This window comes from Chironomus tepperi, unplaced genomic scaffold (assembly GCF_022539635.2).
Source record: "Chironomus tepperi strain 1889 unplaced genomic scaffold, CSIRO-AGI_Ctep_v1 contig_298, whole genome shotgun sequence".
In the NCBI taxonomy this organism is placed as follows: domain Eukaryota; kingdom Metazoa; phylum Arthropoda; class Insecta; order Diptera; family Chironomidae; genus Chironomus; species Chironomus tepperi.
Genome location: NW_027226420.1, coordinates 3,140,525 through 3,153,214, shown reverse-complemented (window position 1 = coordinate 3,153,214; position 12,690 = coordinate 3,140,525). Strand labels below are relative to the sequence as shown.

The following is a 12,690-nucleotide window of genomic DNA, read 5'->3' as shown; positions in this document are numbered from 1 at the left end:
AACACACTTGAATGTCTCAGCTGTTTTAGGTGTGCCGTGAACCAAAAAAGGTTGTCCAACACTAATGGGACAATGCTACGTCACTTTTTTGGGGGATTGTGTGATTTGAAGTCTTACACTAGGGCAGTGGTGGTCATTCTGAGTTCCTCGGTACACTAGTAGGCTGCCAACAATTTTTAGAAATGCTGAGAATTGAATGTCAAATGTAGTTTGTGTCGAGGTTCACCATCAAGCTGTGCCACATAAACAAAAAGGTTTCACAACACTGCATTATAGAACACGCTACATAAGGAGCGTGATGAATGTTGAATTAGCAAGGAAGCTCAAGCTCGGCCAAAACTTGAAGACGACTCAAGCCTGCTCGACCTCATACAAAATTCGAGTCAACTTTGAGCTCAAGCCCATTTCTAATGTCACCTAAGTAAGTCAATCGACCAAAATTCAATCAGTCAGACAAACGTTACTTACCACAATCTGCTATTCAAGACGTCAAGCTTCTGTCAAACTTTTGTCAAGCTTTTGTGTTTCAATTCAAAATCAACACTTCAAAAATTGTGTCGGAATTTGTTTAACAACTTCATAATAAATAAATTTAATTTAATGCTTTTTCAAGCTTTTGACTATAAATAGAAAAAACTTATTTAGCAACAAATCAAGATAACTGACTGTTCTGTTTCTTAGATTGTAATTAATCACTTGAAAATGTAATTTCCTCATATTTTTTTGCCCAGGGTTGATGATTTTGGGTGATGAACATTAAAAGGATGTTTGGTCTTGAGTAATGCAAGAGATAGGTCCTTGATGGACTCACAGTTTAGAATTTGGTCACAAATAGATACTTAATGTGCCAACGATCCCAAATTAGGTCCAATGTCCATGAATATATGAACAAGTCTTTGAAAGAGGCTGTATATAGAGACAGTGCAGCATTCAGCATCGGTAATTGACAGGAGGCAGCCAGCGATAGAGTCAGCTTTAAACACCAACTAAGAAAGGCCATGAATAACAGCTGATTTGTAACTTGGAAGTCTTTGATGTGCTTACAGTAGCTAATTGTGTCTATAGTAAGTCTTTGGGATGATCATAGTCATCGACTTGTTCCTTAATTAGTCACACAGTCCACAATAGAGTTCTATATTGCTCTGTTCTATGTTGGTGCTCCATTTTACATTAGTAATTGGTATAGAGCAACCAGCGCTAGAGCCAGTTTTAGGTACAAACTGAGAAGAGGCCATGGATCACAGATACGACCAGCAAATAAGTACAATAATTAGTGTACTTATAGCACTTATAGATCACACCTCTGAAAAAATCTCACTTCATTGCCTCACATTTACCATCAAACTTCTCAGAATTTTCTGCCTATGCCCGCCTTCAGTTCTTCTTATCATAACAAAAAAATTACAATAAAAGATTCATTAATAGTCGTCTAATGATGACTTTGAAAAATGATCTCAAGCCACTTTACATAAGAATCATTTAGCAGTAACAGAAACAACAAAAACAACAATCAATAAGGAGATGCCGTATAAATGAAATAGAAACAGACATGAACATTCATTTCATTTTATCGTATTTGAATAATTATTAAGGAGTAAATAGTATCAGAGGCAGCACAGAACAAAAATTATTTGATGAAAATAAATGGCCATTTTGCGTTCTTGTCTATTCATGTTCTACTATTTTTTCATCATCATGTACGAGATACAGCATTAAAAAAAGAGGCAAAGCATTTTCCCGACAAATATCACAAATCATTTGTGTTGCCCAAAACATGCAGTTTCGTTGTTCGGACTCTAATCGATAATTAATTGTAAATGACGATGATGTTTTGTGTCTTCGATTATGAGAATGAATGATTGGAATTGAAATTGGAACGTCCTGTGAGGCAGGGGTGTAGGTAGGCATATTTTGAGGGATTGAGGGGATATGAGGGAGCTTTGGGAGGATAAATATTGAGGCAGTTTTAGGGTTAAGGGAATTAAAATAAGATGGAAAATTGGAATATTCTGTGAGGCAAGGGTGTAGGCAGGCATATTTTGAAGGATTGAGGGGATATGAGGGAGTTTAGGGGAAATTAAGGAGGAAATTGGGATTTTTTGATGAAAAACCCTAGAAAATTGAAGAATCTGTTCCAAAATGGAGACAAGTGTGATGGATTGACCCCCAACCCCATGAATCCACCCCTTCTGCAACCATATGAATTGCTATTTTCCAGTCATGTCAAGAGTCTAGAATGCAAGCCTTAGAATAATTGAAAATTCCATGTCTTAATTGGGGTAAACTCTTAACTGTAGCCGACTATAGTCGACAGACTCATTGTAGTGCCCGATTCGCCAAATGATGAAATTAATTAGTAATGATTGATGAACAATTTACTCATCCGAAAATTTTGCATTTAAGTTTATGTAATTTAATTAATGAGCTCATTATTTTGGATAGAAAATAATTCACCATTAACTGATTTTCAGGTGGATTGAAGTCAATTATTTATTTTCAAATTAACCTCAAATATTTATGAAAATTTAATTTAATTTAATATGAATATGGGTTAATAATTAGCACTCAATTTTATGTGCATATATACATATTCTGACAAACTGTCAAATTAAAATGTCTATAATGTGTTGATTGAAATCGTTACTGTGCAATGGTATATCATTAAAGTAATTGGAATTTACAATATTGTTTTGACATGAATGTGTTTATGGTTAAGTTAGGTCAGGTGAACAGTCAGAAATCAAATTTGGGGTTTATCATCTTTTTTTGGGAATCTGCGATTGTTTTGTCATAAAACTTTACTTACTAACTTCGCTGGTCGTACAGATCAGTTGTGATCCATGACTTCCCACAGGAGTCGCCTGAAGCTGGCTTAATTGCTGGCTTCCACTTGCCAATTTCCGATACCAGGAGCAATACTATTTCTAATACATAAAACCTTAGCAAATCAATGAAATCTTGCTGCCGACGTGTCGTTCTTGACACAAGAATACTCAACTGGATTTGGATCTATGCTGGATCATTTGAACAGTTTTGGACAATTCGGACCATAAGTAGAATTTCAAACACAGATGTTCGTTTGAGCTTAAGCTTACTTGAACTCAAAATGGGCGAATTTTATTCATAAATGCCCGACAATGACTGGATTTCATGATTAAGACTGAAATATTTCACTGTTTTGATCCATAACAGTCAAGACGATCGCTTTAAGGTTCCGTAGTGGTCTTTCTGTACCATAAACGCATACTCTTTGCCTGTTAGGGGCAGATAATGGCAAAATCCTCTCTGCCTTCCTGACAAGCATGTTACAGACTACCCTCAGTTCTCCTTTGCTGTGATCCTTCTCATTCCATCCATAAGTGACGTTACTATCATTTAAATGCCACAAAAAACCTTTAAACTTTCAATTTTTATTCCATACAAAATAAGCAATTCTAGTGATTTCCTACAAATTTTCCACAACCATCCCTTCAAACCATCCCTTCACTTATAATTGATCTTATTCTTCTCATACATTTCAACCTTCGTCTTTAATTTTGTATTTTCAGTTTCCAAAGTTTTCAAAAGCTTCTTAAAGTTTCCCTTCTCCTCCTTATGTGCAGCCTTGAATTTCTCAAACTCTTTAATTTGCTTACGAGCTTCCTCAAGATCCTTTGTGTTACACACAAGACGAATTTTCGTTCCATTATCGACATCTTGAAGTGTTTTAATGTACTCGGCACGGTACTCAAGTAATGCGTTATTTCGAATATTTGTGTTCCTCTCATCGTCAAGTTTTGAGTTCAGCATCAAAATTTTTTGGTTCAATTCCTTTTCGTTCTTACTCATTCGATTGATTTTCTCATTTAGATCTGCAATTTCAAAGCATAAAGCTTGTGCACTGGAATCGACAGGTAATTTGTTCATCTCGATTTTCAAATGGTTCTGTGGAAGTGGATTTAAAAAAAAATATTAATTATTGGGTACTAAAATCCACTTACAGCTTAATGAGAGAATTTACTGAGAATTTCATAATTAAGCAATTAATTGAATCCAATACTTACAATTTCGCCAATGAGATTACATTTATCCTGCTTTAATGATTCAACTTCATTAATTTTTCCATCCAATTCAGTTTTGAGTGCTTCATTTTCATGTAGCAATGTTTCAATTTTTTCAGCTGACTGGATATTGAGTTCTGTTCGAAAAGAAATAAAAGTTTTGAGCTATGTTGGGTCAAAAGAACTTTTTTGAGATGGAATTTAAGGTTCTTTTTAATAATGTTTAATTGGATCCAGACACAGTGTTGGATTATTGACTTTGTCACTGGATCCAGTGTTGGATTATTGGGACTCTGTTCCTGAATAACTGTATTCTAGTGTATACTCCCCATTATGGGAAAGGTATAGCCCAGATATATCTCAGCTACACCTCTGTATGCTTCAATATGTGACTTAGGGCATGTTCTGACTCATTCGTAAAATTGAACCACTAGACTCAAGTTCATTACCGAGTACAGACATCAAGACCCTTTGAAACCCAACTGTTCCTAATAATTACAATGCCGATGCCGCTAGACTTAAGTTAGTCACCGAGCACAGCTAATAAAGACATCAAGACCCTTTGAAACTGTTTTATCTGTCCGTAAAGCATATGATGCAGGTAACTGCACGCCATGTAGTAAATTGTAGCTTCAGATTAGAGTCAAATCTGAATTACAGAGTCATATGTTATAGAATTTTGTAATTGCAAGGGTAAAGCCTCGATGGCCAAGTGGTTAAGTCACCTACCGTATAAATAGAACATTTCTCTTTGTAATTGGGTTGCATGAGTTCGATTCCTATCAGTCAAACTCTCAATTTTAGGTCAGAAAGTCAGTCATCGTCAGTGATGGTACTAAAATTGGGTTCGAATCCCTATCACTACTACGTTCCCGAGCAGAACAATTCAACGAATCGGATAGGTTAAAATCAGCCATCACAGTGCTGTCATGACAACATCGCACCTTCCCGTTAATTCGACATCGTAGCTGTGTCCTAGCGAACACCTTGTACTGCTCAGATAGCACACGGTGTTTGCTAGGGCACTATTGTGTAGCCGTGTCAACGGTAAGACGCGAATTTGCCCTAATGGCATCATGACGACGGATTTCGAACCATTTCACGACGAAATACACGATTTGCCGGATTGTACCGCTCGGAATGTCAACTGTCCATACCTTCATCTCCATCTCCATGCTTCTCCTCCAACATCACTTCCAATTGACTCTTTTCAGTCATCAATGTCTCATAACTCGTACTTTTCTCACGTAATTCATTCTTCAATTTTTCCATCCGCTTCTCTAATTTCTGATTTTCTTCAATTCGAGACTTAATTTGCCCCATCATGTCCTGCTTTAGCTTAATCAAATTAGCAACGTCAATTTCAAATTTTTCAATTTTTTCATCTCTCTTCCTGATTTCAATTAGATTGGAACCGACTTTATTTTCTAAGGAACGAATTCTGTCTAGACTCATTTTTAATTCATTGTCACTTTTGTCACGTCCAGCTGTGACTTCATTAAGTTGCTTCTCTAATGACTCATTTCTCAATTTCAAGTCAATAATTTCCGTTCTCATGCTCATTAATTTGGCTGAATTTTGAGTTTTGATTTTCTCAATTTCCTGACTGTGATCACCGTCGACGGATGGACCAGATGTTGATGGATTTATCATATCACCTTGCTTTTGAGTTTTGGTATCGCCTACATTTGCTGCACTTTGCTCATCCAACTCAAAAGTTGTTGACTTTTTTAAGAAAAATTCTTTCTGCTTCCGCAAATAAGATGGAAGTTGTCCGGGTGTATGAGGCTTCCATTCCGTGCTATTTACACTTATTTTAGTCTTCTCTCGTGCCGTTTTTGGACGTTCAACGACTGACTTTACAGCTGCCACTTGACGAGCTTTTACACTTTTTTGCTTCTTGTTATCCACTTTGGGATTCTTTTGAACAACATAGCTACTTGTTGCTGCTAATTGTGAATGTCCAACAGGTTTTATTTCAACAACACCATCATCAAATGTTTCAGTCTTTATAAACGTCTCAGATTCCTCATCGCCCATAACAAAATTTTCAGAAATTTCTTCGTCAATTGCCTCTTCAACGAGAGTATCTTCACACTCATCTGTAAATGATTGAGACATTACTAAAATGATTTTTGGGCAATTGAAATGAAAAGTGGTTTACCTATGGTTTCTAGTGATATTGGTTCCATTTTGCGGATTAAATGACAATTTTACAACAAATTCAGATATTGATTGTGAAAAATTTGGATTTTTGAATGCAATGTGTGCTGTGATTTGATGGGATTGGAAGGTTTTAGGGGAATTTTGCAATTGTTGCTTTGATTATTTAATTGATTTATTTGAAGGTTTTGCTTCTGATGCTTAGAATACGCTCTTGATGCTTAGAATACGCTCCTGATGCTTAGAATACGCTCCTGATGCTAAGAATACGCTCCTGATGCTTAGAATACGTTTCTGATGCTTAGAATACGCTCCTGATGCTTAGAATACGCTCCTGATGCTTAGAATACGCTCCTGATGCTTAGAATACGTTCCTGATGCTTAGAATGACCGATCAAAAGTGATGCTTAGAATGCTCCTGAAGGTTTTACGCTCCTAGTGAATGCTTTGATAAATACGCTCCTGATGCTTAGAAACCTGATTGATTGTCAACAAGAAGTATAAGGGTTGAATTTAATCAAAGTTCCATTCCAAAGCCTTCTTCATCTCCTGTGTCACTCGGAAATAATCAACATTTATGTCACTTTAACGCCGAGTGCTATCGAAAAACGAGTCAAAATTGATTGAAAAGCTTCAAATCACATTTTAACCAACACACCCACGAGTCATTTCCATCACAGCAACACGCAAATTCTAAATTATTCAAGCACAAAGCATATAACAAAACCATTGAACAAAAAAGCAAATATATGAAAATAAAAAAATAACAGACACGTCAAAAGCTCTCAAATTACAAGCATCCCTCCTCGATATTTTTTGACATTTTAATTTAAGGCCCGCACACAATTGTGGAAATTGGAAATTCAATGAATATTTTTTTCAGTCATGTCATTCTTTTTAATTTTTTTCTGCCATCCAATGCGTACACTTTAAAATTCAAAAGCTAGAGATTGTTTTATTGTTTCCATGTATTGCCACTCAATAGCAAATTTTATGACATGACAGCTCAAACATGAACAAAACAAAACTTCCAATTGTGATTGAGGAACACAATGAAAAAAGTTTTTTTTCTCCTCTTCTTTTTCTCTTTCATGCTTTACTGACGTTCGTCGTTTTAATTACAAATGAATTGCTTTTTTGTTTAGCAGGACTGAAAGTTTTTTTTTTGTTGCTTGCCATTGCAATCTATTGGATAAAAGGGAACAAAAAAATCTTTAGCATATTGCGCTCAATCATCTTTCAATGAATGATTTTTATGAATAAACGATGGCATGAAAGTTGCTTTTTGACGATGATTTTCATGCTTTTATAAACTTTTTCCTGTACTAGAATGTCGTGACGTGAGGTTTTGATGAAATTGACAGTTTTGATTATGGAGGTGTTGGATCAGGTGCTGTGCTGAAATATTCAAAGGAATTGAAGACTTTTGTGACTAGATTAGACTAGATTAGACTAGATTAGACTAGATTAGACTAGATTAGACTAGATTAGACTAGATTAGACTAGATTAGACTAGATTAGACTAGATTAGACTAGATTAGACTAGATTAGACTAGATTAGACTAGATTAGACTAGATTAGACTAGATTAGACTAGATTAGACTAGATTAGACTAGATTAGACTAGATTAGACTAGATTAGACTAGATTAGACTAGATTAGACTAGATTAGACTAGATTAGACTAGATTAGACTAGATTAGACTAGATTAGACTAGATTAGACTAGATTAGACTAGATTAGACTAGATTAGACTAGATTAGACTAGATTAGACTAGATTAGACTAGATTAGACTAGATTAGACTAGATTAGACTAGATTAGACTAGATTAGACTAGATTAGACTAGATTAGACTAGATTAGACTAGATTAGACTAGATTAGACTAGATTAGACTAGATTAGACTAGATTAGACTAGATTAGACTAGATTAGACTAGATTAGACTAGATTAGACTAGATTAGACTAGATTAGACTAGATTAGACTAGATTAGACTAGATTAGACTAGATTAGACTAGATTAGACTAGATTAGACTAGATTAGACTAGATTAGACTAGATTAGACTCAAAACAGACTGATAGATCCAAAACCTTATATAACACCCAAAACCATAATGCAATATCGAGAGTAAACCAGAAAGCAGTCACTGCTGGATACAATTTTTCTCTCTCCAATTTGTCGGTGATGTAAGCGAGAAAAGCGGAGAATAGGAATGACATAAAATAAAATTCAATGAAACAAAGGACTTTGTATATTTCACTTCTTTTTCTAGATGAGGGGAAACAGCGAATTTCTGACCACAAAAGATTTTTTTCTCATTAAAATATCCCCCAGTTTTGCTTTGTGGCTTATTTTTTTTGTGCTGATTTCTTTTCATGCAAATTTCTTTTTTCGTCCCTTTTTCTATTGTTTTTTGCTGTTCGTCGGTGGTTTGGATAATGGAATGGAAATTGCAACGGACAGTCGCACTTGAATTTTGTGGCTAGTTTTAATTAAAATTTAAGGCAGAGAATTCCAATTAAGTATTAAGTTGTTGTGAGGATTTAATAGTTTCGTGGGTTTAGTTGGGTGATTAAAGGATGTTTTGGATATTGACTGGGAAGGTATAGTCTGGATGCAAACCACTGGATGTGATCACATTGTATATCCAGTTAGATTCAAGTGCTTTTTCATTGTTTTAGGCAATATATAATAAATTGCAGATGGTCAGGTGCATTTACATTGCATTATGTTAAGCATACACATTTACAGCACCGTCAAGCCACACTGTCAACCGAGCAACATCAAGCAACACAAAGTAATCAAAGAAATCCATACAAACTGCCTTCAAATGGCTGCCAAATGAATTATTGCGTACACACAGGACAACAGATTAAATTTTAAGTCTTCTCAAAACCTTTTTGGCATGAAAATTAACATTTCAAAGATTTGTCTAATGACATCCTCATTTGCAAATGAAATTGCAACCCCAAAGTTAATGACAACAAATGCAACCCGGAAAGACAACAAAAACGCTTGTTTACGGAATTAATATCACTCGGTTCTGTCTAGCAGACAAGCGATAATATTCATAATGCAGCATACGCAGTTGCAGATAAAACATAAAGAAGGAAAGGAAGAAAGGAAAAAAACTTGACTAACAAATTTGTCACCATCATCGTGATGTCTGCATGTGCATGTCTGTAGCAGAAAATTAAATGAGTTGCTATAGCTGCGACTTTGATTTGATTCTTTTTCTCTCTTCCTTATTATATTTTTTACCTTTTGAAAAGCATATATGATGCACAGGGATGTAGTGAGAGTATCTGTATATCTAGACAAGTTAGTTTCCAATTGCTCGGGTTTGCTAAAAATCGATTGAAATTTGCATTCAATTTTTTCTGCTGGCACTTGTGAAGTATAACATTTCATACTAATTTCAATCGATTTTTGCGAACATTGGAGAGCTCAACTTGGTATTCGACCTTTGATTAAGACGACTTAAAGGGGTGGGGTTGGGGTGTTGACCACCAAACTCTCCTGTCTCTCCTCGATGTCTATATACGAAACCAATGAGTCAAACTAGACCTTGGTTAATAAATGGTGCATTGGCCTAGAAATTCTCCATCCTTAAATACAAGCTAAGAGAACCAAGGAGAGGGCCAGATTGGAAGTGAATCAACAAGTCCTTCAAGTCTTCTTCAACCTGACTCCACTCCTGACAAGACAAGAAAAAAACTACTTGGAATGTACATACGTATTTGCGCAAACAAATATGTCGCATACATTTTGCATCTCATTTCCTTTCATTTCTTTTTCTTTTGAAATGACGCAAACAAGCATAAATTAATTAGAATGAGGAAGAGAAAAAAGCAAATAGTATTTTGCAACAAGAAATAATTAGTGTCGAGACTGTATTTTTTGAGTTTGAGGTTGTCATATGTATAGTGTTGGGTTTTTTGTACTGATGTCTGGGTAGTATGTGCTTTAAATAGAGAATTGGGCGGAATGGGAATAAATTGAAATTATCAATCTAATGAAATTTTATGAAAATTTATGCAAACCAGGGACGTAGCTTGACGAAAAACCCTAGCAAATTTAAGAATTCTATACAAAAAGGAGGGTAGGGGTTGACCCCCAAAACACATCTTTGAATACGCTTCTGATACAAACTGAGCTTTTGCTTACACTTTTGTGCTCAAAATAGAAGTACTATTCCTGTGATTACATAGTAAACGAGGTCATTCACATAGTAACGTGAAAATCAGCTTGCTGATCTTCCGCCTCATCCTCTTCCGTATTAGGGGTGTCAAACTCAAGTCCTGAATCGTACACAAAATCCTAAAAAATATTAAGGATCTAATTAATCTAGAAATAAATCTAATGATGCAGAAATGTTTCGTAGTACTGGATGTTTCATTAACACCAGCTTCCGACTCCCTTCCCTTTTTCCCGTTTCCCTTGCCTCCTAAGAGTATTTCGGAGTCGATTCGGATTTTTTATCAAAAATTGGACTAAAGTCAACTCGACATACGAAATCTGAGTCAATTATCGCTTACGCTACGTAACTGAACGAACCCCTAAACCCATTCATGAATTTAATTTGTTAATTATGTTACCAAAATGAATCTATATTGATATTCTAATGAAACAAAATGCACAATTTAAAATCAAAAAATCAATAGAAAATTACAGTTCAGAATTCAGATTGATAAAAACCCCACAACTCATTACTTTTCATTTCTATAGTAACGCTACGGTAGAAAATTAATTTAAACAGCGATTCACAAAAATCAAATTATTAATATAATTTAGGTCATTTGTCTGTCCCTTTTGTCCCTTCTGTTCCTTCTGTTCCTTCTGTTCCTTCTGTTCTTCTGTGTCCTTCTGTCCCTTCTGTCCCTTATGTCCCTTCTATCCCTTCTGTCCCTTCTGTCCCTTCTGTCCCTTCTGTCCCTTCTGTCCCTTCTGTCCCTTCTGTCCCTTCTGTCCCTTCTGTCACTTCTGTCCCTTCTGTCCCTTCTGTCCCTTCTGTCCCTTTTGTCACTTCTGTCCCTTTTGTCACTTCTGTCCCTTCTGTCAGCTCTGAGCTTTGCTCAATTAAAATCTTCCCACAATGCTTGGTGGGGGATTATTCTAGTAAAATATAAAATAAAATTTGCATTTAATCCGCACAATTTTGATATTATTTCGACTGAATATGTGCATTAAGTAAGTGTTCAAATGTGAATCATTTGCAAAAAAAAGAGCTATTCAGTCAATAATTTCAATAAAATATCATTCAATTTGCATATTACAATTTTCAGACACGATTGTTGTTTGCCAATGCAATAAAATAAATTGCTCGCTAAAATATTTTTTTACATTAAATTTAGGATTATCATGACAATAAGGCAGAAAAAATTATTGAAAATCAGGTCGTGCATATAACATTCAAATATCAACATTTGACAAAAATGAATTTGCATAAATTATCCATGCATGATTTAAACTAGATTTTTGTGTTTTGTATGTATTAAATCGACTTTTTTTTTCATTTGACGGAAAGAATTAGGAATGAGGGCTGAATTTAAATATTGAATTTTGTCAGGATATATTATAGGAAATTCCGGCATATTTCAAAATATAATTAATATTTTTTTGTGCTTTTTTATATAGGAGGTCATTCACTTATTTAATAATGTTTTTATAGAGGAGATGAGTCTGACAACTTAATTATCATATACCGAGCAGCACTAATGATGAATGCTCAGTTATGGACTCATATGGCAGCTTAATGGAAGTGAATTCAATTTGGTGTTATAAAAGAGCTTTTGGGAAGCTTTAAAAGCTTTATGGCAAAACAATATTTTTTTGTGTCGCTCGGGTATTGATCTTCAATGCTCTATTCAATTTATGGCAGTAAAAAAAAGTCGGAAATAATTTTTTATACCCAAACCCACCCTGAATATACCCCAGCTCGGGCTATAAATCTGAATAACTTTTCTGTGCATCCCGACTGATGCAACAATCTCAATTTCCCGCATTTCAAATGACCCAAAACATCAGCTATGTTGTTGTCAAGCCACATTCACATCTGACCGTTAACATGACGACGTAGCTGTATCTTAGCGACTAAATAGTCCTAAGCGACACATCATGATAATGACTTTTTAAATGCAATCGTCATGAAGTCTTGATGATAAATGAATGACCATCATATGAGATGAAAAATCATGTATTTACAACTTCATCGTCATGATTCATGTCATGATGTGTTGGTTGAAAGTGGTATTGAGGGGTACTTCTATGTATTAAAGTGTGAGAAGTAGGTAGAAATTGTAGGGTTTGGAATTTGTTCTGTATGAAACCCAACAATTTAGGGATGATTTTTATTGAAGCCGTAGCCTGCGATAGAGCCAGCTTCACGGCCAACAGGGGAAGGTCATGAATCACACTTGATCTGTACTGTCAGGGAAGTAAGTAAGTAAGTATTCAAAGCGCTCAAAGTAAGCAAGTCAAAAAGTTTT

General features: G+C 35.3%; 1 protein-coding gene across 1 annotated transcript; it reads right to left on the bottom strand.

Moving 5' to 3' along the window:
* Positions 1-3,483: 3,483 nt before the first annotated feature.
* Positions 3,484-6,232, bottom strand: LOC139092341 (uncharacterized protein MCAP_0864-like). Its single transcript, XM_070642691.1, has 4 exons — positions 6,205-6,232; positions 5,198-6,142; positions 4,044-4,177; positions 3,484-3,924 (listed from the first exon to the last, which is right to left on the bottom strand). Exons 1-4 carry the CDS (start codon positions 6,230-6,232, stop codon positions 3,484-3,486), a joined length of 1,548 nt encoding a protein of 515 aa, XP_070498792.1.
* Between the last annotated feature and the right edge of the window lie 6,458 nt (positions 6,233-12,690).